Source organism: Phallusia mammillata, chromosome 2 (genome assembly GCF_965637545.1).
Source record: "Phallusia mammillata chromosome 2, kaPhaMamm4.hap1.1, whole genome shotgun sequence".
Classification (NCBI taxonomy): domain Eukaryota; kingdom Metazoa; phylum Chordata; class Ascidiacea; order Phlebobranchia; family Ascidiidae; genus Phallusia; species Phallusia mammillata.
This window is the reverse complement of record NC_137253.1, coordinates 23,978,561-24,000,464: the sequence shown is the minus strand read 5'-3', so window position 1 is coordinate 24,000,464 and position 21,904 is coordinate 23,978,561. Positions and strand designations below refer to the sequence as shown.

The following is a 21,904-nucleotide window of genomic DNA, read 5'->3' as shown; positions in this document are numbered from 1 at the left end:
AGGTTATTCGCTGTAGCAAATTAGAGGTAAATGTGTTGCAACGGCCGGTAAGTTATTTTTAAAAAGTCAGCAAATCCTTTTTGCAAGGGGTTTTCGCTTTTTAGGCTTAAAACGTCGCAGTCCATTTTGTTAAATGCTGTGATACGCCTAATTATACCGTACAGTAGTCGATTCTACGATTTTAAGTTGTAGCCTGCTAGTGGTATTAAGTAACAAGTAATCATTTTGTGATTATTGCATCATTTTTAAGTAAAGATGTTTATTTTAAGACTTATCTGTACATACAGGAGCGCTGCTGTTAAACAAACCTGTTGTGTCCTATGACTTCTGCGCCAACTATGTCATCATACTTGTGGTAAGTTTGTGTATGGCCCAATTTCATAAAAGCTAATGCATGTCTCTCATATCCTAATTCCTAATAATACATGCCACTACCTATTTTTTACTTTTGTTTTAGATAAATAAATAAGAGATTTACTGGGAGAACAGATACTTTCTATTAATGATCAATCTTTTATCTCATATACCTGCTGGATGCCAACCAACAGAACTGTTGTAGGAAATACGCTTGGTTCTGAGGTTTGATGTTCCAAATTCCGATTGCAAGCACGAAGCTTTGGTTGGTTTAGTTTGTGCGGTTGACACCAACGGTAATGCAATTTAAACGTGGCTTGACGAATGTGATTCATACGCCCAACCGAAGTCGAATCGAATAGAATAATGTCAAGGGCTGGGGCGAAGCCCTTGTGCCTTGTGACCCTGTGGCCCACGAGAACTTGAAACACACGGTATATAAATACGTATCAAAACAACGTCATTAAACTACGCACGTGGGATCTGTTATTGGCCTGGAGGTACAGAACGTTTCCATCCTGTGTTCAAAACATCAATTAGCAATTATATGGGATGTACCTCTGCGGTCTCACGCAATCAAACACTTGAGGTATATAAATCACGTAATGGGAAAACTTACAAGTCACGTCCGCTCTTACTCATGACGTCAATGCGAATATTACATCATTATGTTACATTAGTCTTCCTCCAAAAAGTGTTTTACATGAAACATGCACAAGAAAGAATTGCGAAAAAAACATGTGAAAACAATTATGACATACAAAAGAAAAACATTTAATTAACCACACCAACTGATACGCGTTAACAGTACAATTTGTCATAACGCTTGCGCGTCTCTCGAGCTCGGTTGTCGACAGTTCCGAAAATTCGAGAATCGGTCTCAGCAGTGGTATGGGAAATTCAAATGTCCTCCTTCATTGTGCCACAAGTAGTTGTATGAATTCACATTTCTGTAACAATAAAATAAACAGCAGTACACGTACAAAAACAGTTTGCTTTGTGCTAGAGCAAAATTTAGATGCAATTACAAATAACAAAAACATCACTAAATAATAATCACTTTTACTCTACGTGGTCAAAGTTATTCACGCAATATGCTTCGGTAAGCAACATCTGAGGCAGCTATGGCCTAGTAAAGATATCTGGTCTAGTGTCTAATGCATCATGTTTCCAATTGGGACGCCATCTAGCCAGTAAAGGTATAGCAACCTTGTGAAGTGTCATGGGAGAATATAAGTGCGGGGAAAAGCTCATCCCGTCAAAAATAGAGCATGTTGCTTGCAGACAATAAGGACTGGTGTAAAGCAGGTACGCGCGAGAAGCTAACGTATTTCTCAGAACCACGAAAAGTAAAAAAAAATTGTGGTGATCAGTCACAATCGCTACCAAGAGCTAACTTTTCCTCGGTGGCATACTAGAGAATAAAGTGTCTCAACTCGACAGGTCGAGTCTCCACGAAGCTAATGGATATCGAGACAAGCAAAAGCGATAATAAAAAGCTTAGTTTCGATATTAATAGTTCAAATTAAGTGTGTGTTTTCACAATCAGTAGCTTTTAAACTAGCACATTACAAATAAAGAGACAAACAAAGGTGTTAGTATAACATATCCCAAGAATGGGGTAGGCAAAGAACTTAATGACATAACAAAAACAAAAAGGAAAACTTAACTGGTAAGATTTAAAGAAGCGTCATCGTTGAAGTAGTGATTCATGACGATGCTTGATGTATTTGCTTGTTTCCATTTGTTCCATAATCCAGTTATAATAGACAGTTTGTGTTTCCCATCTTCGTACCTCGAATAGTACATATCCTCTTCAAAAGCTCGAGCTTGATTAATTCGTCAAGAAATTGAAAGCTCGTGCTCTTGAATTCTTGTGGATGGATGGATTGATTGATAGTAACCTTCTAGCACTTGGCAAGGCTTAATGCTTGTTCGTCGACTCGTCGTAGTCTAAGCGATGCTTGATTGTTGCGGGGTTAAATTGTACCGCTTGCTTGATTGTTGCTTGACACTTGAATGGATCAGAAGGTTATTTGTTGAATGGTTTAAGAAAGATTATCTTCGTTTAGATGATGAAAGATCTTCCGACCAAAAAAGTACAATTGTTTTGGTACTCACGGTCACAGTTGTTCTTCTTTGATGTATTTCGTCTTCTTCTTAGTCGTTATTTTGCTGCTGGTAGCTATCACGTCGGGGTCACCAATTTGTAGGAAATACGCTTGGTTCTGAGGTTTGATGTTCCAAATTCCGATTGCAAGCACGAAGCTTTGGTTGGTTTAGTTTGTGCGGTTGACACCAACGGTAATGCAATTTAAACGTGGCTTGACGAATGTGATTCATACGCCCAACCGAAGTCGAATCGAATAGAATAATGTCAAGGGCTGGGGCGAAGCCCTTGTGCCTTGTGACCCTGTGGCCCACGAGAACTTGAAACACACGGTATATAAATACGTATCAAAACAACGTCATTAAACTACGCACGTGGGATCTGTTATTGGCCTGGAGGTACAGAACGTTTCCATCCTGTGTTCAAAACATCAATTAGCAATTATATGGGATGTACCTCTGCGGTCTCACGCAATCAAACACTTGAGGTATATAAATCACGTAATGGGAAAACTTACAAGTCACGTCCGCTCTTACTCATGACGTCAATGCGAATATTACATCATTATGTTACACTGTCATAGCGAAAACTTATCAAATCTTCACAAGGAAAAGCACTTTTGCCAAACACCAGCAAAGTCAGTGATAAAGGACATCTAAAATCGGCTTTATTATATGGTTTTGAAAACCAAACTTGTTACTTTTAAACAAAAAACTCCCAATTTGAAAAATTCCGGCAATTCAGATAAACCTCCAAGTTGCTCCAAATACACAAGTTACGGGATAAAAGTGTGACAAGTACAGTTCCAGTCAAACTTTGCAGTATTTTACATCAGTTTTACTTTGAAATGTTTCCTTTCTTTTTTGTCATTGTCAGGATGCTTGCTGTTTGCATGTGACCCAAGAGGTGCAAATATGCTCTAGCTCTACCACTATTTTACCCAAACTAAAAATATCTGTACAAGCCAACCCAACTAAACATTTTATGACAGGCATACTATGGTGAATTGTAGAAAAAAAAGAGAAAGCTTAACAAAAGTATAAACAATCTACAAATTTTTACTACTATTATAAGACTACAACATCATATTAATTGAGAAATTTAAAACCAACTTCAAAAGTAAAGCAACAATGAAAATGAATTTTCAAACTTTCTGCATAATTATGTTCTTTAATTGTGTTTAGCCAACAGTAAATTGCAAAATAGATTGCATGTGGTAGTATCCCTTTAGCATCCCTGGAGAACAAATGTTCTCATTTGCAAAATGAAAGACATTATTTTATCTTTTACGAGTTTCGTTCTGCTGTGTTTTATACTGTAATTTAAATTTGTGTATGATGTTTTTAACAACTATGTACTGCATTTTACTTTGCTGCAAAATAAAAATAATGCAACAGTTTTTTTTGTAACATTGCTATACAAGTTAGAAGTGACCAGGAAAAAGCTCAAACAAGCGATAGCAAACATTAACATTTTATGCAGCCAAAATGCAAAAAATGCTGTGTGCAATTTTACTGGATTAACTCCACATTGGGTATAAGAATAGAAATTTGGATTGTAGCAATGAACCAACATTGGTCCTAATTAAAATAATATTTTGTATGATGTCAAACACTCAAAAACCTAATTATGCAACTTTAATGTCTGACAGCGACCATCTTTTTCATTTATCCTTGTTTTACATCTAAATACTAACTTTTTATTTAAAAAAATCAATAAAAATATTGAAACATATAGCAAAAAAGGTTTATACTAGTGATGTACCGAATCGGCGAAATTTCGATTCGGCCGAAACCGAATATTCGGCGGTTTTGCCGAATAAATTCGGCCGAATCAACCGAATCATTTATGACGTGACGCGAAGTCGTACGGTACGTGTTGACATGAAAACATAAGTTTATCTACCAGGCAATTAGTGCAGAATGGTTGTTTCATCCTTATTTCAGTTCTGAGGGGTTTAACATTGCCTTAAGCATAATTTCCAACCCGGCAATGAATTACTATTTAGTTGTCTGCAGTGGAGAAAACGATAATGTGGTAAAAAATATAATAACTGACAGGATTTTCGTTGGTACTAAGCAGGAAAGACACGCTCAACGCTTTAAATGTGTGTTCATAAAAGATTCGGTTTCAGCCGAATCGCAACAAATTATTCGGCCGAAACCGAATCTTGGCAAAAGTGGCCGATTCGGCCGAATAAATTCGGCAAACCGAATATTCGGTACATCTCTAGTTTATACCGCATCATTTACCCTGTGTAACAAGTGGCAAATAGCTTAAACAAGTAATGCGGGAGTGTGGTTATGACGTCATAAGCGCCTTTCATTTTGATTGTTATTTTTGTGTATCAACCGTAACTCAGGACCTGCCGCTTTACATTAAGTGCTTACCCCATCATCATTTCGCCGAAATGAAAAGTGCGAGAATTGTTAATAAGCGTTACGCACCACTGCGTGTAGTTTCCAATTTTTTTTTTTTTTTCATTTTTTTAAAACCATAAAACGTGGTCAATGTAGGTACAAATCGACATTTTGAGGTCTGGGAGAAAAACGATCAGCTTGTAAAATCACATTTCAGGTTTCAAACAGTATTTGGCCGGTCACGTCTAAAACTGCGGGCCCACTTGGATCACTTGGCCCGCTTGGCCCAGCACTTGGCCCGCCTCATGCAATTGGAAAACTGCGGGCCCGCTTCTTGCAAGTATAAAAACTGTAGCCCCACTATATATCCAGTGCTTGGCCCGCCTCTCGTATCGAAAAACCGCGGGCCCACTATATCCTGTGCTTGTCGCGTCTATCGCAAGGAAAAACTGCGGGCCCACTACAACCATTGCTTGCCGTTCAGATCTTGTCGAAATCAAAATTTAATGACATGTGACAGGCGTGCCCACGGCTTTATAAAGCCGGCCGCAGTTTTTATACTTTCATGAAGCGGATCAAGCGGGTCAAGTGGGCCCGCAGTTTTAGACGTGACCCGTATTTGGCAACGAAATGACTTTTACCGATATGCTCGCAAATGTCGCTCACACCTAAACGCATGTACAGCATAGGGCAGAACAAAAAAGAAATACATTCCGCGCCTAATATTTTTCTATAAATTGGCACAGATGTGTGTTACAGCAAGTAGTTTCGACTCGTAAAGCCCAATTTATGGTCCCTTTTCGTATTTGCCAACGAAATGACTTTTACCGATGTATGGTCGCAAAAGTCGCTCACACCTAAACGCCTGTACAGTATAGGGTCCAATGTTCAGAACAAAATAAAAATACATTCCGCGCCTAATATTTTTCTATAAATTGGCACAGATGTGTGTTAGAGCAAGTAGTTTCGACTCGTAAAGCCCAATTTGTGGTCTCTTTTCGTATTTGCCAACGAAATGACTTTTACCGATGTATGGTCGCAAAAGTCGCTCACACCTAAACGCATGTACAGTATAGGGTCCAATGTTCATTACAAAATAAAAATACATTCCGCGCCTAATATTTTTCTATAAATTGGCACAAATGTGCGTTAGAGCAAGTAGTTTCGACTCGTAAAGCCCAATTTGTGGTCTCTTTTCGTATTTGCCAACGAAATGACTTTTACCGATGTATGGTCGCAAAAGTCGCTCACACTTAAACGCATGTACAGTATAGTGCATAATGTTCAGAACAAAATAAAAATACATTCCGCGCCTAATATTTTTCTATAAATTGGCACAGATGTATGTTAGAGCAAGTAGTTTCGACTCGTAAAGCCCAATTTGTGGTCTCTTTTCGTATTTGCCAACGAAATGACTTTTACCGATGTATGGTCGCACTCGAAAATGTCGCTCACACCTAAACGCATGTACAGTATAGTGCATAATGTTCAGAACAAAATAAAAATACATTCCGCGCCTAATATTTTTCTATAAATTGGCACAGATGTGTGTTAGAGCAAGTAGTTTCGACTCGTAAAGCCCAATTTGTGGTCTCTTTTCGTATTTGCCAACGAAATGACTTTTACCGATGTATGGTCGCAAAAGTCGCTCACACCTAAACGCATGTACAGTATAGGGTCCAATGTTCATTACAAAATAAAAATACATTCCGCGCCTAATATTTTTCTATAAATTGGCACAAATGTGCGTTAGAGCAAGTAGTTTCGACTCGTAAAGCCCAATTTGTGGTCTCTTTTCGTATTTGCCAACGAAATGACTTTTACCGATGTATAGTCGCAAAAGTCGCTCACACTTAAACGCATGTACAGTATAGTGCATAATGTTCAGAACAAAATAAAAATACATTCCGCGCCTAATATTTTTCTATAAATTGGCACAGATGTGTGTTAGAGCAAGTAGTTTCAACTCGTAAAGCCCAAATGTTGTAAAATTCTGAGCGACGACCCTGCTCGCTAGAATTGTACCAGACAAGATTGCCTTCAGAGTCCTTTATCTGCTACATTTAATTAGCCGGTATTGGTTGCAAGCCACTACACCACGTCAAGGTTCCGGCAATTGTAGTGGTTTTATTTTACAGATAAAATCCTCATTTTGGCCAAAACAAAACGAGGCAAAAAAACTGTTATTACGAACAGAATAAACCCAATAATTACAATAATTAAACATTACTCGTTTGTTAGTGATGCAAATGACCTTTGTACAATCAGTTTTAACCTTTTCTGGATTTAGGTGAGGTTTATTATATTTGATCTTGATCGCATCCAATTTTACTGCTTGCATCGTGGTATGTTAAACTGTCAGTTTTCATCACAAAATATGTGATTGCTTCCATATTTAAAACATTGGTGAAGAAAAAAGGTATATCTAAGGTTTTAGTGTACAATAACTTGTCAAGTACGGATTGCTTAACAACAAACTGAGGTCTTATGCGTCTTCCCTGGAACGTTTGCCGAATGACTTGATCCCCAATCAGTCAATGTTGTCGCAGACGAAGGTCGCAAAAGTAATAGTCAATAAATCGCAATAGATCTGTCATGCAATTTGGAGTCAAACTGGTTTTATCTATTGTAAATTGTGCATTGTAACCTCTCAAACGCTGTCTGTATCCCTTACTAAATAAACACAAACGATAACAATCAGGTCTGCTTCGGGCCTGTTCGGGTGTTGTGGAAATTAGATCTGATATATTGTTGGTAATATATTCATAAACTACTTTTTGTTGCCCAGAAAAACTGTGAAGATCAGAAATTTGAACACCATTTAGCTCCAAATCAGTGTCTTTGTAAATAATTCGTTCCGAAGATTTAATGGCATTTTGGTCAATTCGGTGGCGCTTTCTGCGAACTACCTTCACTGGTTGGTGTTTAGCAACAGGGGTGGTAATAATATCGGTTATAGTTTTTTTGTAGTAAAAAATACAACTTCCAGTTAAAACGCTATTCTGTATATCTGCCCACGTCCTTTGTCTCACTGTATCGTCATTAAACTTCATTGCACCGCATTCATTAAATTTGTAGGCAACGTAGTGACCAGAATCAACATCCAAACCAACATGAACCACAACTGACGCTAAAGTATATGTGACTTTTTTAGTATCAGAGCAAAATGACAACAATCGATCGAGTATTACACGCTTGCAACTCTTCGAACCACCTAAGTTTCTGTGCAACACAATACATAAAATGTCGGAAGCGGATGCAATATGTGAACTAATTTTCTGTTTTTCGTCCTCTTTACAAATTGAACAATAACCAGAAATAACATTTAAAAACTCGGCATCACAATATTCTTTAAGATTGCAGTTGTCTGAAATGCTTTCAAACATCGGCAATGTCAAGACAGACTGCTCATGTGCGGATTTCACGACATTGCCGCAAGTCGTACACTGTTTTGTTGCTTGCAGCAGAAAAGACGAATTTAAACCAAAATCTTTAAAAATAGCGGTAAAATCACACAGCATAAGAAATTCGCTTGCATCCTGGTGTTGCCCAAGAGTCCAATTTAAATGTGTACAAATGTCACGAACCAGTTGCAATGTTACGTTATCCCTTTTTTCAAATAGCCCGCAGATACACTCCGCAATATTTTTTTCCAATGTATCGCTTGAATTTAAAAAAGTAGGCGCATCAACAATCAGGGACATCACAGCCTGTAAAACGGAGCTAATCCAGCAATTGTTATATGTATTTGGTAGACCACACACAACCAAGTTTTCTTTTTTCAAAAATGTGTTAATTTGTGCATTTAAGCTAAACGACTCTTGAACTAACGCGTTGACAAGCCAAATTCTGTAGCTCATTATGCACTATACTGTACATGCGTTTAGGTGTGAGCGACATTTGCGAGTGTGACCATACATCGGTAAAAGTCATTTCGTTGGCAAATACAAAAAGAGACCATAAATTGGGCTTTACGAGTCGAAACTACTTGCTCTAACACACATCTGTGCCAATTTATAGAAAAATATTAGGCGCGGAATGTATTTTTATTTTGTTCTGAACATTATGCACTATACTGTATATGCGTTTAGGTGTGAGCGACATTTGCGAGTGTGACCATAGATCGGTAAAAGTCATTTCGTTGGCAAATACGAAAAGAGACCATAAATTGGGCTTTACGAGTTAAAACTACTTGCTCTAACATACATCTGTGCCAATTTATAGAAAAATATTAGGCGCGGAATGTATTTTTATTTCGTTCTGAACATTATGCACTATACTGCATATGCGTTTAGGTGTGAGCGACATTTGCGACCATACATCGGTAAAAGTCATTTTGTTGGCAAATACGAAAAGAGACCACAAATTGGGCTTTACGAGTCGAAACTACTTCCTCTAAAACACATCTGTGCCAATTTATAGAAAAATATTAGGCGCGGAATGTATTTTTATTTTGTTCTAAACATTGGACACTATGCATTTAATCCAGTGTCACTCATGCGTGACGAGAACAATGAGTCGGCCTTCCTGGTTATAGTGTTCGTTGAATATACCCTATCTACACGTTTGTGTATGGGACGTTTTCTCCCATACCTCACAATGTCGATATTAGTAAAAAAAAATTGGAAACTACACGCAGTGATGCGTAACGCTCATAAACAATTTTTGTACTTCGCATTTCGGCGAAATGATAATGGTAAAACTCCTGCGACAACCAAACTCATTTGCAAGCAGACATGGGGTCGAATACAGGCGTCCTGTATTCGAATACTTTACGAATACCTGCATGACTGTATTCGAATTCGTGAATACTTTGGTAATTTTTGAGTGACAGCAATTCGAATGGTATTCGAATAAAACGAGTCAAGTATTTGTATTCATGAATTGTTGACCAAACTACAATGACAAGTAATTCGAATACTATTCGATTAAACCAAGGCATGTATTCATGAATTCTACGCACTTTTTGAAGTTCGGCAATTCGAATTGTATTCGAATAATGCGAGTCAAATATTCGTATTCACGAATTGTTTCGTAATGTTAAGGTGGCAGCAATTCGAATCGTATTCGAATAAAACGTGTCAAGTATTAGTATTCATGAATAGTTGACCAAAAAACAATAACGTGTAATTCGAATACTATTCGAATAAACCCCAAGCGTGTATTCGTATTCATGAATACTTCGTCCTTTGTGAGATGTAGCAATTCGAATTAATAGTTCTAGTTATTTGTATTCACGAATTGTTCAGTTGTTGTAATCGAATGCACCAATTCGGATATTTGTAGTTGCGGAAAATAAAAAAAAGGCGCCCCGAAACTTAAAAGGTATTCGATCAAAAGGTAACATGGGTTTATGAATTGCAAATTTATTGGTAAAAATGTAAACCAACGAGCTTTTTGTTGCCACATTAGCTTGACTGATTTAAGTCTCCGTTATATAAATTTCACCAAATTTACATGAGATGTTTGCTTCATGAACACGCTACACCTGTCATGTGCTGAGAACAACCCAATGTTGCAAGCTTTGTAACACAATTCCATTTATGTAACGTCACAATTAAACTTATATGTGTCATTGTTTCGTAGCATTAACGAAAGCTTGTCAAAACAGGTTACATTCACTGCCAATTTGAATTGTATTCGAATCTATTTGGCAAAAATGTGTAGCAAAATATTCTCGACTACTCCTAGTCTGGAGGTATTTGACAATTCGAATTGTATTCGTAAAAATGTAGTCATGTATTCGAATTTATGTATCTTGCGTTGCCAAAGGCTGACAACAATTCGAATTGTATTCGTAAAAATGTAGTCATGTATTCGATTTTGAAAATTGTTACGTAACCACTGGCTGACAACAATTCGAATTGTATTCGTACAAATGTAGTCATGTATTCGATTCTACGAATTGTTTCCTTGTCAAAGGCCGACAACAACTCGAATTGTATTCGTAAAAAATATCGTGTATTCGAATTCGCAAATTCTTAGGTTGGCAAAAACCTACAACAATTCGAATTGTTTCGAATAAATTTACCCAAGCTATTGTATTCGTGAATTGTTGGTTCAAAAGATAACATCAACTATTCGAATTGTATTCATGTACCATCGAACGAAAGCTAAAATCATTCGAATACAGCACGAAGGTAGCAAAACCTGTATTCGAATGCATTCGAATACGAATGACGAATACGAATTGCCCCATGTCTGTTTGCAAGTAGCCTACCGGTATTCTTAAATTAATATTAAAAGGCTGTGTTCGTTTTGGCCTAAAAATAGCTCTGATTTCGGAACAGGTGGTCGAAGTGTAGATTTGGGTATATCCAAATGACAGTACATACCTCAAATTTAAACATCCATATCTTCACTTTCTGTCGTCGCAATGACTTTAACAGGTGGCACCTCCAAAACTGCTCTGTTTTCGCTATTAAAACACCTGCTTGTTTATATGCTTTTCCGCTGTATTCGAAAGCGGGTTGCGCTCTAGTCACAACTATAACAAGCAGCAGAAAGTATTGCGTGATTCGTTTTTGAAATATTTGGACTGTAGTTAACATATTAGCGGTATTTAACGGGGGCTCATAGTCCTAGGGGAGGGGGAGAGGGCTAACTATTTTGGCATAAATCGTGAGTGGTCGATGAAACCAATCGTTTTCTTGGTTTCATCGACTATTTTCCAATCAATCTGTGTGGACATAATTGAATCCCCGTAGCTTAAGTACCGGTAAATGTGTAGCCTAATTTGGCTTGCTTGAAGCTAAATTTACGACTGAAATTATACTTCAAGGATTAAGGAACTAAAGTTGATCTACCGCCACTAATTATACTTCTCATTCGTCAGTTTACTTAAACCATTCTTGGCCCTGACCTATCGTTTTAAGTTGGTGGTGTGCGTGCTAAAGGACGCAATCAATTTTTCTGCCGCCATAGGCTTGATCGGTCAAATTGTGTTTGACATTTAGCAGATTCTTTGCTCAAGCACACTTCCAACCCAATCAAAGATACCAAGTCGAGTCAAGCATTGTTGTGACGCAATCAATCCAGTAATGTAACGAATATAATATTGACGATTTATGTACATGTCACTCTCATTTTAAATCAGTGTACTCGCGTTACTTTAAACTCATTGTGAAAAACCTTGTCTGAAACGCCTGAACTTTGTCACAACATTACAGGACCCAGACACCATGTGGTAAAATTGGGACTGGTAAAAGATGCAAGTTTGGTAGGCCCACCTGTATTGCATACATTTTATGTATTTTTTAGGTTTCTTTTATTTTGTTACTGTTTGTCTGAACAAAAAAGTAATAATAAACTGATTGAAAAAAAGAAAGTTTTATTAATTCCTGTGGTTTAAACCATTTGTGACAAAAAATATTTATTGAATTCATGTTAAACCAAAAATGTTTGTATCATTTTCTAGTTTTAAACAATTGGTGTAAATTTAGCACCAAAGCCAACACAAAAGATTATTCCGACAGTAATGGAACAGAAAAAAGGTTACAGAACAATACTATTTATGCTACCAGCCTTATTTAAAAATACAGTCAAACTTCGATACTATGCCACCCTTTGGGACCGAGAGAAAGTGGCATAGTACCGAGGGTGGCATAATACCGAGGGTTGGTTGTAAAAATAGCCTTGTGACGTGACAATGTACTGTAATGCCACGCTGTGTTGTATGATTGTAATTTATTACAGTATACAGTATAAGGTATAGTATACAGTATAATTTATTACAAAAAACGGCTAGATCGTGCATAGACCAAACAAGATCTGTTAGTTTTTTTGTGACACAAGCACGGAACGTCGTTTACATAACTCGCTGCAAAGCCGTGAAACCTCTTAACATGACCACGTTTATTTACTCAATGATTTGTTTTTCATTTTTTCTCTGTTTTATCATGAGCTCAAACCGAAAATTGTCAGAAGGCCCAATTTTTAATCCGGAACCAGACCGTTAATACAGTAATACTGTACTCTCATGTGTCATAGTATCAAGGGTAAGGGGTGGCATAGTAAATATATTTTCTATTGAATTTAGTTGGTGACGAATGACGATCAAAAGTGGTATAGTAGCGAGGGTGGCATAATATCAAGGTGGCATAGTATCGAAGTTTGACTGTATTCTGTTTTAAAGGCAACAAACAAATCAACCTCATGAGAACTGAATAAAACTTGTTTGTTCAGAAAAAGAGAAAAGACCAGAATCATGGTAAAAAACTGTAATAAATCACTAATTACATTTTGAAGAAAATACCACAGTGACCAGCTTTTAGAGCTTGCTTAAAAATATGTTTTTTGTAAATTAGGCAGTTTTTCATGACATTTAAAGTATCATTAACCATGGTATCAACAAATTTGTGTCATGGATAAAACATGAAATCAGGCATGTGTTTATGGTTTGGAAAAAGAATCATGTGTGAGAAAAAATTGATACAATAATATGTACAATAAAAAAGTTTCTAAACTTGCTATGCATAAACATTACAAAAGGCACAAATAGTAGCGGATGCTTAGCAAATAGCTTGAAAGGCATATTAGTAAGCAATAAAATCTATTAGTAAAAGGTTAAAATTGTTCACTGCACAATACAGAGACTGGAGTTGCCAGTGTCAGAAGCACCAACTTTGGCGAAACATATTGCTTGCATCCACATCTGTTCTTCAGTTTGATCTGGAGCTTGAATGAGATAATCCCTGTTACTTTTAGGAGGTCTCAGGCGAAAAACATACTTCATTCCTTTAACGTTACACTCTTCAATTACAGTTCCGTGTAATGGTATTGGCTTGAATGGTCCCTTTAAAAAATATGTCAATCTGAATTATGAATCACACAAGTTAATACAATTAAAAAGTAAAGATGATACAATTGTGTTTTTCAACATAGCTACTAACATCAAGTCTGAGCAAATGAAAGGGCGTAAATGACTTTCAGCAGACTCTATTAAAAAAACTGTAATCTCACTTCATTGAAGCCTTGAATGTGAGAACATACAAGAATCTTAAAATATACTTGGTTCATTACATATTTCTGAACAAACTAATAACCAACCTGTTCACTATCTCCATACAGAAGTTGTGAAGCACGCAGTGTAAACCATACCCTTTTCCACTTTTTACTGTATTTACACTGTTTTGTAAGCCAGCCAGATCTTGTAATATCAATGTCACTTACATTAAATGACATGCTTAAAAACAATGTGATGGTAAATAAAACGATTGTCGATTACAATATAAACAACAGACTTGGAACAAACACAAAACAACAAAAACTGGCTTATTTCATATTGTACAATAAACCTGTGTTACAAAGAACTTGACATTCAACACACTCCCCATTTAAGTCGACCCAAGTGCGAAAATGCATTTTTTGTGTTCATTCATGCGGAAAGTTTCGAATTACAAGTTAAAAATGTTAGCAGTTCCTCTTTAAATCGGCCTATCTTTTTTCATAAAATTAATCCAAATTCAATTAAAACAGTATGCAATATATATTTGGAGCAACAAGTACTGTACTATGTTAAAAACGGGATACACAATAGTATGTTTGCGATCATCCGTTTTATTAATCAGCTGATCTGACGTTTATTCGTGACGTAATAGTCACGTGAAAAAATCCAACCAAGTGTTACCGTGTTGTTCTTAAATTAGATTAAGCCTACCATATTTCCATTCCCAAAAGGAGGAAACATTGTTGAAAAGTACATGAAAAAAATACTTTAAGGCGTAAATGTCACATGTGTATTTAAAGAATCAGAAATTATGTAAAAATGATGATATTTGTGCGCTTTTCCTTGTCCTCGGAGGACAATTTGGTATTTGTTAAAAAGGAGGACATGTTCTACAAAAAGAGGACGTATGGTAGGCGTAAATTAGATTAGTTTGGGGCTTGGGGCTTGGGGCTTGGGGCTTGGGGCTTGGGGCTTGGGGCTTGGGGTTTGGGGCTTGGGGCATTGTGTTTACATTTACCATTCCAGTGGTTTTTTAAAGTGGATCTCAAATAATTTTATTGCGACTATTGCTTGGCAGCAATTACATCGTGGCATTTGAATCGTAAATGTCATCGTTTAAATTATATTGCACCAGTTATGTAAATCCTGAACGGCTGCAACCTCGATGTTGTACAACGGAAACATGACCGGGAATGGAAGGTCGGAAACGGTTTTCTTAACAAGAAAACGAAGCACAGTGACAAACGTCACAAAAATGCCTATGAACTACTTTTCAGACATTTTGCGATGTAAGTCAACAAGTACAGAACACGTATTCACAATCGCAAGCCGATAAAACAATATCTGCATTTGCAAGCACTGTTCCAAAACATGCAGACAACAGTCTTCCTAAATTACTGTTACCATTTGTCACAAGTTAGAGATTGTGACGCCATAGCAGGGGTTATAATGCGACAAACTTAGTCATGCTTAACGGAAAAACTAAACCAGACGAGGTAACGAATTTAATTGCAAAAACCGTAAAAGATCGGACTGAAACCGAAACATCACCATGACTACAACCGCATATTCGGTCGAAACGTATTCGAGCCATCCGAAACTTCGATACATCACTAGTTATTGTTGATGAAACTGGTGTTTTTGTCAATCTTTTGAAATTACTACTTTGCTGGCTTTAGAAACATGCTTACTTAGTCAAGTAAAAAACACCTAGCTCTCGGCCCAACCATTCAAGTCGGATTTTTGTAGTAAGCAGCGGTTGGAAAGTTGTCATTTGGTACACGGACAGCTTGAGGTTGGGAACCATTGGACTAAATCAAGACTTTAAATGTAAAATACTAACACATAGAGATTGCACAAATTCCAGTGTTTGAACAGCTGATAACCACACGGTGCACCGCTTTAATGTTGCTCACACCAGTCCATTCGGTCAGTAAGTTTGCATATTTCGTTGGTTGTGACAATAGCCTAACAAAAGATGACCCTCAGAAATATTTTTATCGTTCAATAATCAGCCACGTCATTTTTTTGATATCCAACACAACGTTGGCTTTTTGGTTTGGATAGAGGGGCTTCAGTTTAAAGAATGCGTTTGGTGATAGGCTCAAACGTGAGTTGAACTATACAAGACCAATTTAAAGACCTACCAACCATGGTATTAACTATTGTTCCAATTTTAATTAAGGTTAAATGGTTTTTGTCTTTTTATGATCATAAAATTGTGGCCCAACCAGCAAAAATCAGTCAGTAGGCCCATAGCCTATTGATAGTGAGATTATAGCAATAAGTCTACAGTTGCAAACGGAATACCAACTCTGTGAAAAATGTGAACAACGCGTTTTTTTATAAGATTTTATTTCTAGTTCACATTTCTGACATATAAAATGTATCGACATAAAGTCAGTTTTCAGTAATCTGTTTTTGGTCGTTTTGCAATCCACGCCTTGATCTTGGGTAGGTTGGCAACGGTGGTTCGCAATTTGCCCAATGCCGGGAATTGATCCATCGCTCCCGGCGCCATCATATCAAGAGCGTTACCCATCTGCATCAGCTGCATGTCGGCGTATGTAACAGACTAAGAAATAAAAACAAATATTAGTTTAAAAACGCGTGATTGATTTATCAGTCGTCGCTTGGTTTTTGTTTTCATTGGCAGGCGCAGTATTGAGTGATCGTTAAAAGCAAACATTACACACCTTTCCAACGAGGAATTGTCGATCAGACGATTTGAATTTGTTCTCAATGATCGTCAATGTAGGAACAATATTTTTCTCCAAAACCGTGTCCATCGCCGCTTTCTGAAATCATAAAATGTGTTATTATCGCAAACATTAGGACAATCGAGCCGGCGGCTTTATGTTCACACCAACCTTTTTGTCTGGGTCTTGTTCCAAAAATGGCATTTTGTTAAAAATTTCGTTAAAGCATTCTGATAGCATGTCCACGTACGCCTCTTGCACGGAACTTTCTCCGCCAAGTTTCAATTCGCGAGCAAGGAACCGGTAAATTGCCCCGCTTTCTGCTATTTTGTGTTCACCGTCCACGACCAACACCGGCATTTGTTTAAACGGCATTTCTGCAAAAAAGTGGATGTGTAAAATACAACAACTACATCACATGCTTTGTCCTGTCTGCATGCGTATCTTACACTGCAAATAAAGGTCATTCTCTGCAATAAGCGTCCTAAAACGTTTAGCTTACACTTTATAAAAAATACAAATCACACAAGAGACCAATTTGATAAAGCCTTGATGCAAGTTGTCTACTTACCATCCTTTCGCTTTCCCCACTCATCAGGATTAATGCGATCATCGGTGTATTCAACACCAGCTTCAGCGAACATGAGACGCATAATCTCAGCCCGTCCCTGGATATTGAAGTATTGCAGCTTATACGTAGGCATTGTGCTTTTTTCACAGAACTTCGACCGACCGTTACAACCAATTCGTGCAGAGTGCGAGATCTCCCCGCAAACACCCACTCTTATTACCTTAGCACAGTTGACTTCATTTTTTTGCCACGTATAACCGCGTCACGGTTTCTGCTGTAGTTTTCCACCATGAATATCGCCATCCAGAAGATTTCATATGATTACTTTTAACTTATCCGCTAGTATCTTAAAATTGATTTTGATTTGTGTCTCGGAAAAATGATAACACACAAAAGTATATTGTGACGTTACAAAACTAAGATGCTTGGTGTTGATATATGTGATTGTGAACTTGGCAAATCTAAAAGACTTTTTTTCGTTTTTTGTGTCACTTTTCAGTTCAGTCAAAAAAGACTAATTATTTTGAATTTTTTTAAAACTTAACTTTTTTCATGCTGCAAATGACGGCAAAAAATTAGCCGCTTCTGATTTAGTTTTGGGGCTTTTAGATAATAACGACCTGTCTTATAAGTAATGAACAAAAGATGTGCTATAAAATGCCTGGATTACTAAAGAGCAATTGACCTCATAACTTTTATAATTCTGATAATAGACAAAAGGACGTAAAAATTGAAGCTCTTCATTGATTGTAGTTTTACTACGTTAATGTTTAGTCGCTATAGGTGTGTATATAGCAGTGGTGCTCAAACTTTTTTGACCGCGACCCAAATCTGAGTTATATGAACATCTCACGACCCAAGCTTCAAACATCAAAAAATGTATTTTTTTCTGATATGCATGAAAAAAGATGCAGACAGCCAGTTGTAATGATTAATTAGAAACAAATGTTTGATTTATTGTAGGGTGGTTCATTAAATTGAAATTTTTCCTTCATAAATCTTCAATGCACGGCTCTATTTTTCATTCAAGAGACCACTTGATATTTATATTCAGTAAAAGGTCTGTGATTCGACTTTTAACTGTCCTGTTTAACTGAACGAAACGGACTGTAATTTCGAGGCCACGTCGTCGCCGCATAGCATGTCAAAATGGCTTCAGGCTTAACGAGGTCGATTCGTTCGACAACACTGCATAACACAACACACATCGTGGCTTTGCAGCATGATCGTTGATAGAAGTGAATCCCAAATCTAAACATGTTTCCTTGTACGAATACTTGTCCTATTATTTCCAGTGCTACGACGTTACAATCGCCATGTGCGTGACAGTAAAGTTGGAAGCCTATTGTCGTCTGTATGTGGTAATGATTGGTTCATTTTACTGTACAACGTGGTCGAGTGAGTTGACTTTGCTACTGCATTAAGTAAATTTGTTTGTGTTTACTTAATGCAGTAAAAGTTCGTTCAGATTGAATCACTATAGCGCGACCCATATTTTGACCCTACGCGACCCATGTTTGGGTCGCGACCCATACTTTGAGAACCACTGGTACATAGGGACTGGTCAAACAATTAAGGCGGGTCGGTGGTAAAAAAAGAAAGAACACTGTTTTAAAGCAATCAAACTGTGATCTCATTGCTAATATTTGTTCCAGCGGTTTTGAAAGCAAATAGTGTGCTCGCACCAAACGTTAGAATGAGGATCGACTATTTTCTTACATGGCAACCATTGTGCGTTCGCGTAGTCACGGGATTTTCAAACAAATGCGATGGTGCGAAAAACCAAAATTGTCACGGTAAAAGATGTCGAGTCATGCAGCTGATAGCGCGTTCAAATCGTGCGTGACACGTGGGTGTGGTGACCGAGAGTAGGTGTACAGGTCATGTGAGGCAATATAGATACGCTTCATTGGCGTTGAAATGCCAGCAAAAAGTCTGTGTGATAAAATAGGGCGAAATAACTCTTACTTAACAGGGAGGGTGGACGGAAACCAATGTGCTTCAAATACCTCCTTTACTTACCCAGGAATTGAATCCATAGTCTCTATGCCAGAGTTGCAAGTCGGGTCGGGTTTTTCGGGCCGGGTTCGGGCCGGGTTCGGGCTTAGGTATTTGTCAGAAAACGGGCTCAAAACGGGCCTGACTTTACCTTCCGTTTCCGCCATTTTTTAGCAACAATTCTCTGGCTTTGACCTAATGCCCACCCTACTCTAAAACGTATTGTTTACCCCATTGTCTACTATTGTTCATTGTGTTTGTTATCTTTTCTCTGTTTTTCTTTCTCATACTTTGTCGCAAGGCTTTCGTGGATAAGCCTGTCAATCCAAATTTCGGGCCTAAACGGGCTTTTCAAAAACGTTTCGGGTTCGGGCCGGGCTTCGGGCTTATACTTTCGGGTTCGGGCCGGGTTCGGGCTCAGATTTCGGGCCCGCTTGCAACTCTGCTCTATGCAGCAAGTAAACTGTGCAGATGCATTATGACACCATTTGATTTGATTTTTCAATTATTCACGAAAGAAAGTCAAATGATGTACCTCGTTTCGTTCGAGATTCTGAGAACTCAAACAAGTCCTTATGAAAGGTTCACGAACAAAAAATCCCTTTTTGACAAAATATAATTACACATGCCATAATTTAAATGCAGTCCTCCCATCACACTTTTTTTGCGTACCGTACCACCGTACCGTAGGCTACCAAATGTCAAAAATCGAAACGCGTACCGTATCACCTTCATATACCATATCAAGTACCTTCAAAAAAACCAATCGGAATCACATTTTTGTATTACATGCGCTTGTTTAAACAACCTGTCCCACTACAAAACCTGGATATTCGAAATGTTAATTCTTGCAGCGATAGTGTGTAATTTTCAACATCATATTTTTCAAATCATTGGTGCAAAAAATGTCAAATCATTGCAAAAGAGCCTACAAGATTAAATACCTTTGTTTAACGAACTTAAGAATCAATTACCGAGTTTATGTGCGCGTTTTAATAATGGCCTACAATGCGTAGTAACCCATTTTGCATGGCAGTCAGCCCAGTAAACATGAATATTTAGTAGTGACAGCATTAACTTTTTGAGCCGTCTCAAATCATGTCATAAACAACTTTAAATGCAAGTTTCAGCATCTATTATGCGTACCAATACGGTGGGTACCCTCAGGTGCAGGAGCTTCATACCCGTACTTCTGCTTTCTTTGCGTCCCGTTCCTACGTTCCATATTTTTACCGTATTACCGTATTATTATACCGTATTTAAAGAAATTTGCTACGTAGCCTACCGTGCAGTACTATCATACCGTAATGCGAAATTAACACAATAAATGTTGGGTAGAGCTACTAACACTGAGCTTGGGGGTAGAGCTACTAACACCATAACGCACACGACATCAAAAGTCGATTTGGTTATATCTCCAAAAATGCTCACGGTTAGGGCTATTAGGGTCGGGGTAAGGTATTAGCACTTAAAATTCAATAAAACTAACCCAAAAAATTAGTTACTAATGTAAAAAATTTAAAAACTTATTTCCCAACCCAACCTATTTATAGCCGCTAAATAAAAAATTCAGATCTTTACGCCCCCTAATCGACTTTGGGTGTCGTGTGCGTTATGGTGTTAGTAGCTCTACCGAGGTTGGGCTGGCCCCCGGCCTAAGAACTTCTGGTAGGTGGTGCAACAGAGCATAGGCGTTTATGGTGCTGTTACAGCAAATTTATGGTAAGAATAATTGCTGAGTCAGCACCATAAACGCCTACGCTCTTTTTCGCCACCTACCAGAAGTTCTTAGGCCGGGGGCCAGCCCAAGCTCAGTGTTAGTTGCTCTAGTGTCATTCTGACAGAATAATTTCCCCTAAACACAAAAATATTACCACAAAATTTCAGGTACCATATCAAATGAAACATTAATGTAAAACACAATTAAAAAACGAAAAAATAAATGGAAAAATGACATGATAAAGAGCATTTTAATGTGATCACGCGTCAAAGAATATAAATACTCAAATAAAATAGAACCATGCAAAATCTTGTGAGTCCATTGTGACGTTTTTCCGAATTTTATTGTCATAATAGAAATCATAGCTCTCAGTGTCAAAACACACAAAATTAGCCGTGAAAAACCTTAATTTTGAAACTGTTCCGGAGGGGGGCTTTTAACCAGCTGAATACCATGTTGTAGCCCAGAGCTTACTCTTTTCTATCCCGTTGCCGTTACGACACACCCTTTGCGCATTTTTACAGCAGAACGCTTTACGCGAGAGACCATTTTCAATTTTTCAAACATCTGTTTAATTTTTCCAATGCGAATAAATTAGCCGTAAACAACCTGAATTTGGAAACTGTTCCGGAGGGGGGCTTTTAACCAGCTGGATACCATGTTGTAGCCCAGAGCTTACTCTTTTCTATCCCGTTGCCGTTACGACACACCCTTTGCGCATTTTTACAGCAGAACGCTTTACGCGAGAGACCTTTTTCAAATTTTCAAACATCTGTTTAATTTTTCCAATGCGAATAAATTAGCCGTAAACAACCTGAATTTGGAAACTGTTCCGGAGGGGGCTTTTAACCAGCAAGATACCATGTTGTATTATCAACATGCGAAATTTTAGTTTGTTTGAATATTCAAAAATGAGAAGCGAACATCTTAAATGATCGAAGGGCATGGCCGCCCTCTAACATAACGAGTTCGCACTAGAGAAACGGGAAAGACCTACCGGCGCTAAATAACGAACGGTTATCACATATTCAACCAGTTTTTGCAGACCAACTCGAAATTGCATCCATTACCAGCGTGCAAAGTTATAGTTCATATTCCAATTAGCCAATCAAAAATGAGAAGCGGACATCTTAAATGATCGAAGG

At 37.7% G+C, this 21,904-nt stretch overlaps 2 protein-coding genes and 1 long non-coding RNA gene across 3 annotated transcripts; 1 reads left to right on the top strand and 2 right to left on the bottom strand.

Moving 5' to 3' along the window:
• Positions 1 to 53: 53 nt before the first annotated feature.
• On the top strand, positions 54 to 578 carry LOC145213661 (uncharacterized). The gene is made up of 3 exons (XR_013856868.1): positions 54 to 202; positions 288 to 355; positions 458 to 578. It is a non-coding gene; the product is annotated as an uncharacterized LOC145213661 (long non-coding RNA).
• A 12,346-nt stretch (positions 579 to 12,924) lies between these two features.
• On the bottom strand, positions 12,925 to 14,101 carry LOC145215177 (uncharacterized). The gene is made up of 2 exons (XM_080083829.1): positions 13,873 to 14,101; positions 12,925 to 13,618 (listed from the first exon to the last, which is right to left on the bottom strand). Exons 1-2 carry the CDS (start codon positions 14,005 to 14,007, stop codon positions 13,400 to 13,402), a joined length of 354 nt encoding a protein of 117 aa, XP_079939955.1. The 5' UTR covers positions 14,008 to 14,101; the 3' UTR covers positions 12,925 to 13,399.
• A 2,039-nt stretch (positions 14,102 to 16,140) lies between these two features.
• On the bottom strand, positions 16,141 to 17,209 carry LOC145214684 (hematopoietic prostaglandin D synthase-like). The gene is made up of 4 exons (XM_080083264.1): positions 17,042 to 17,209; positions 16,642 to 16,847; positions 16,468 to 16,569; positions 16,141 to 16,346 (listed from the first exon to the last, which is right to left on the bottom strand). The coding sequence occupies exons 1-4, from the start codon at positions 17,172 to 17,174 to the stop codon at positions 16,179 to 16,181; spliced, it is 609 nt and encodes a 202-aa protein (XP_079939390.1). The 5' UTR covers positions 17,175 to 17,209; the 3' UTR covers positions 16,141 to 16,178.
• Between the last annotated feature and the right edge of the window lie 4,695 nt (positions 17,210 to 21,904).

Coding starts and splice junctions, on each gene's coding strand:
- LOC145214684 (XM_080083264.1), bottom strand. CDS start 17,174: ATGCCTACGTATAAGCTGCAATACTTCAATATCCAGGGACGGGCTGAG. Junction 16,570..16,641: donor AACAAGACCCAGACAAAAAG/GTTGGTGTGAAC, acceptor TTATGATTTCAG/AAAGCGGCGATGGACACGGT. Junction 16,347..16,467: donor GACAATTCCTCGTTGGAAAG/GTGTGTAATGTT, acceptor TTTATTTCTTAG/TCTGTTACATACGCCGACAT.
- LOC145215177 (XM_080083829.1), bottom strand. CDS start 14,007: ATGTCATTTAATGTAAGTGACATTGATATTACAAGATCTGGCTGGCTT. Junction 13,619..13,872: donor TGTATGGAGATAGTGAACAG/GTTGGTTATTAG, acceptor TATTTTTTAAAG/GGACCATTCAAGCCAATACC.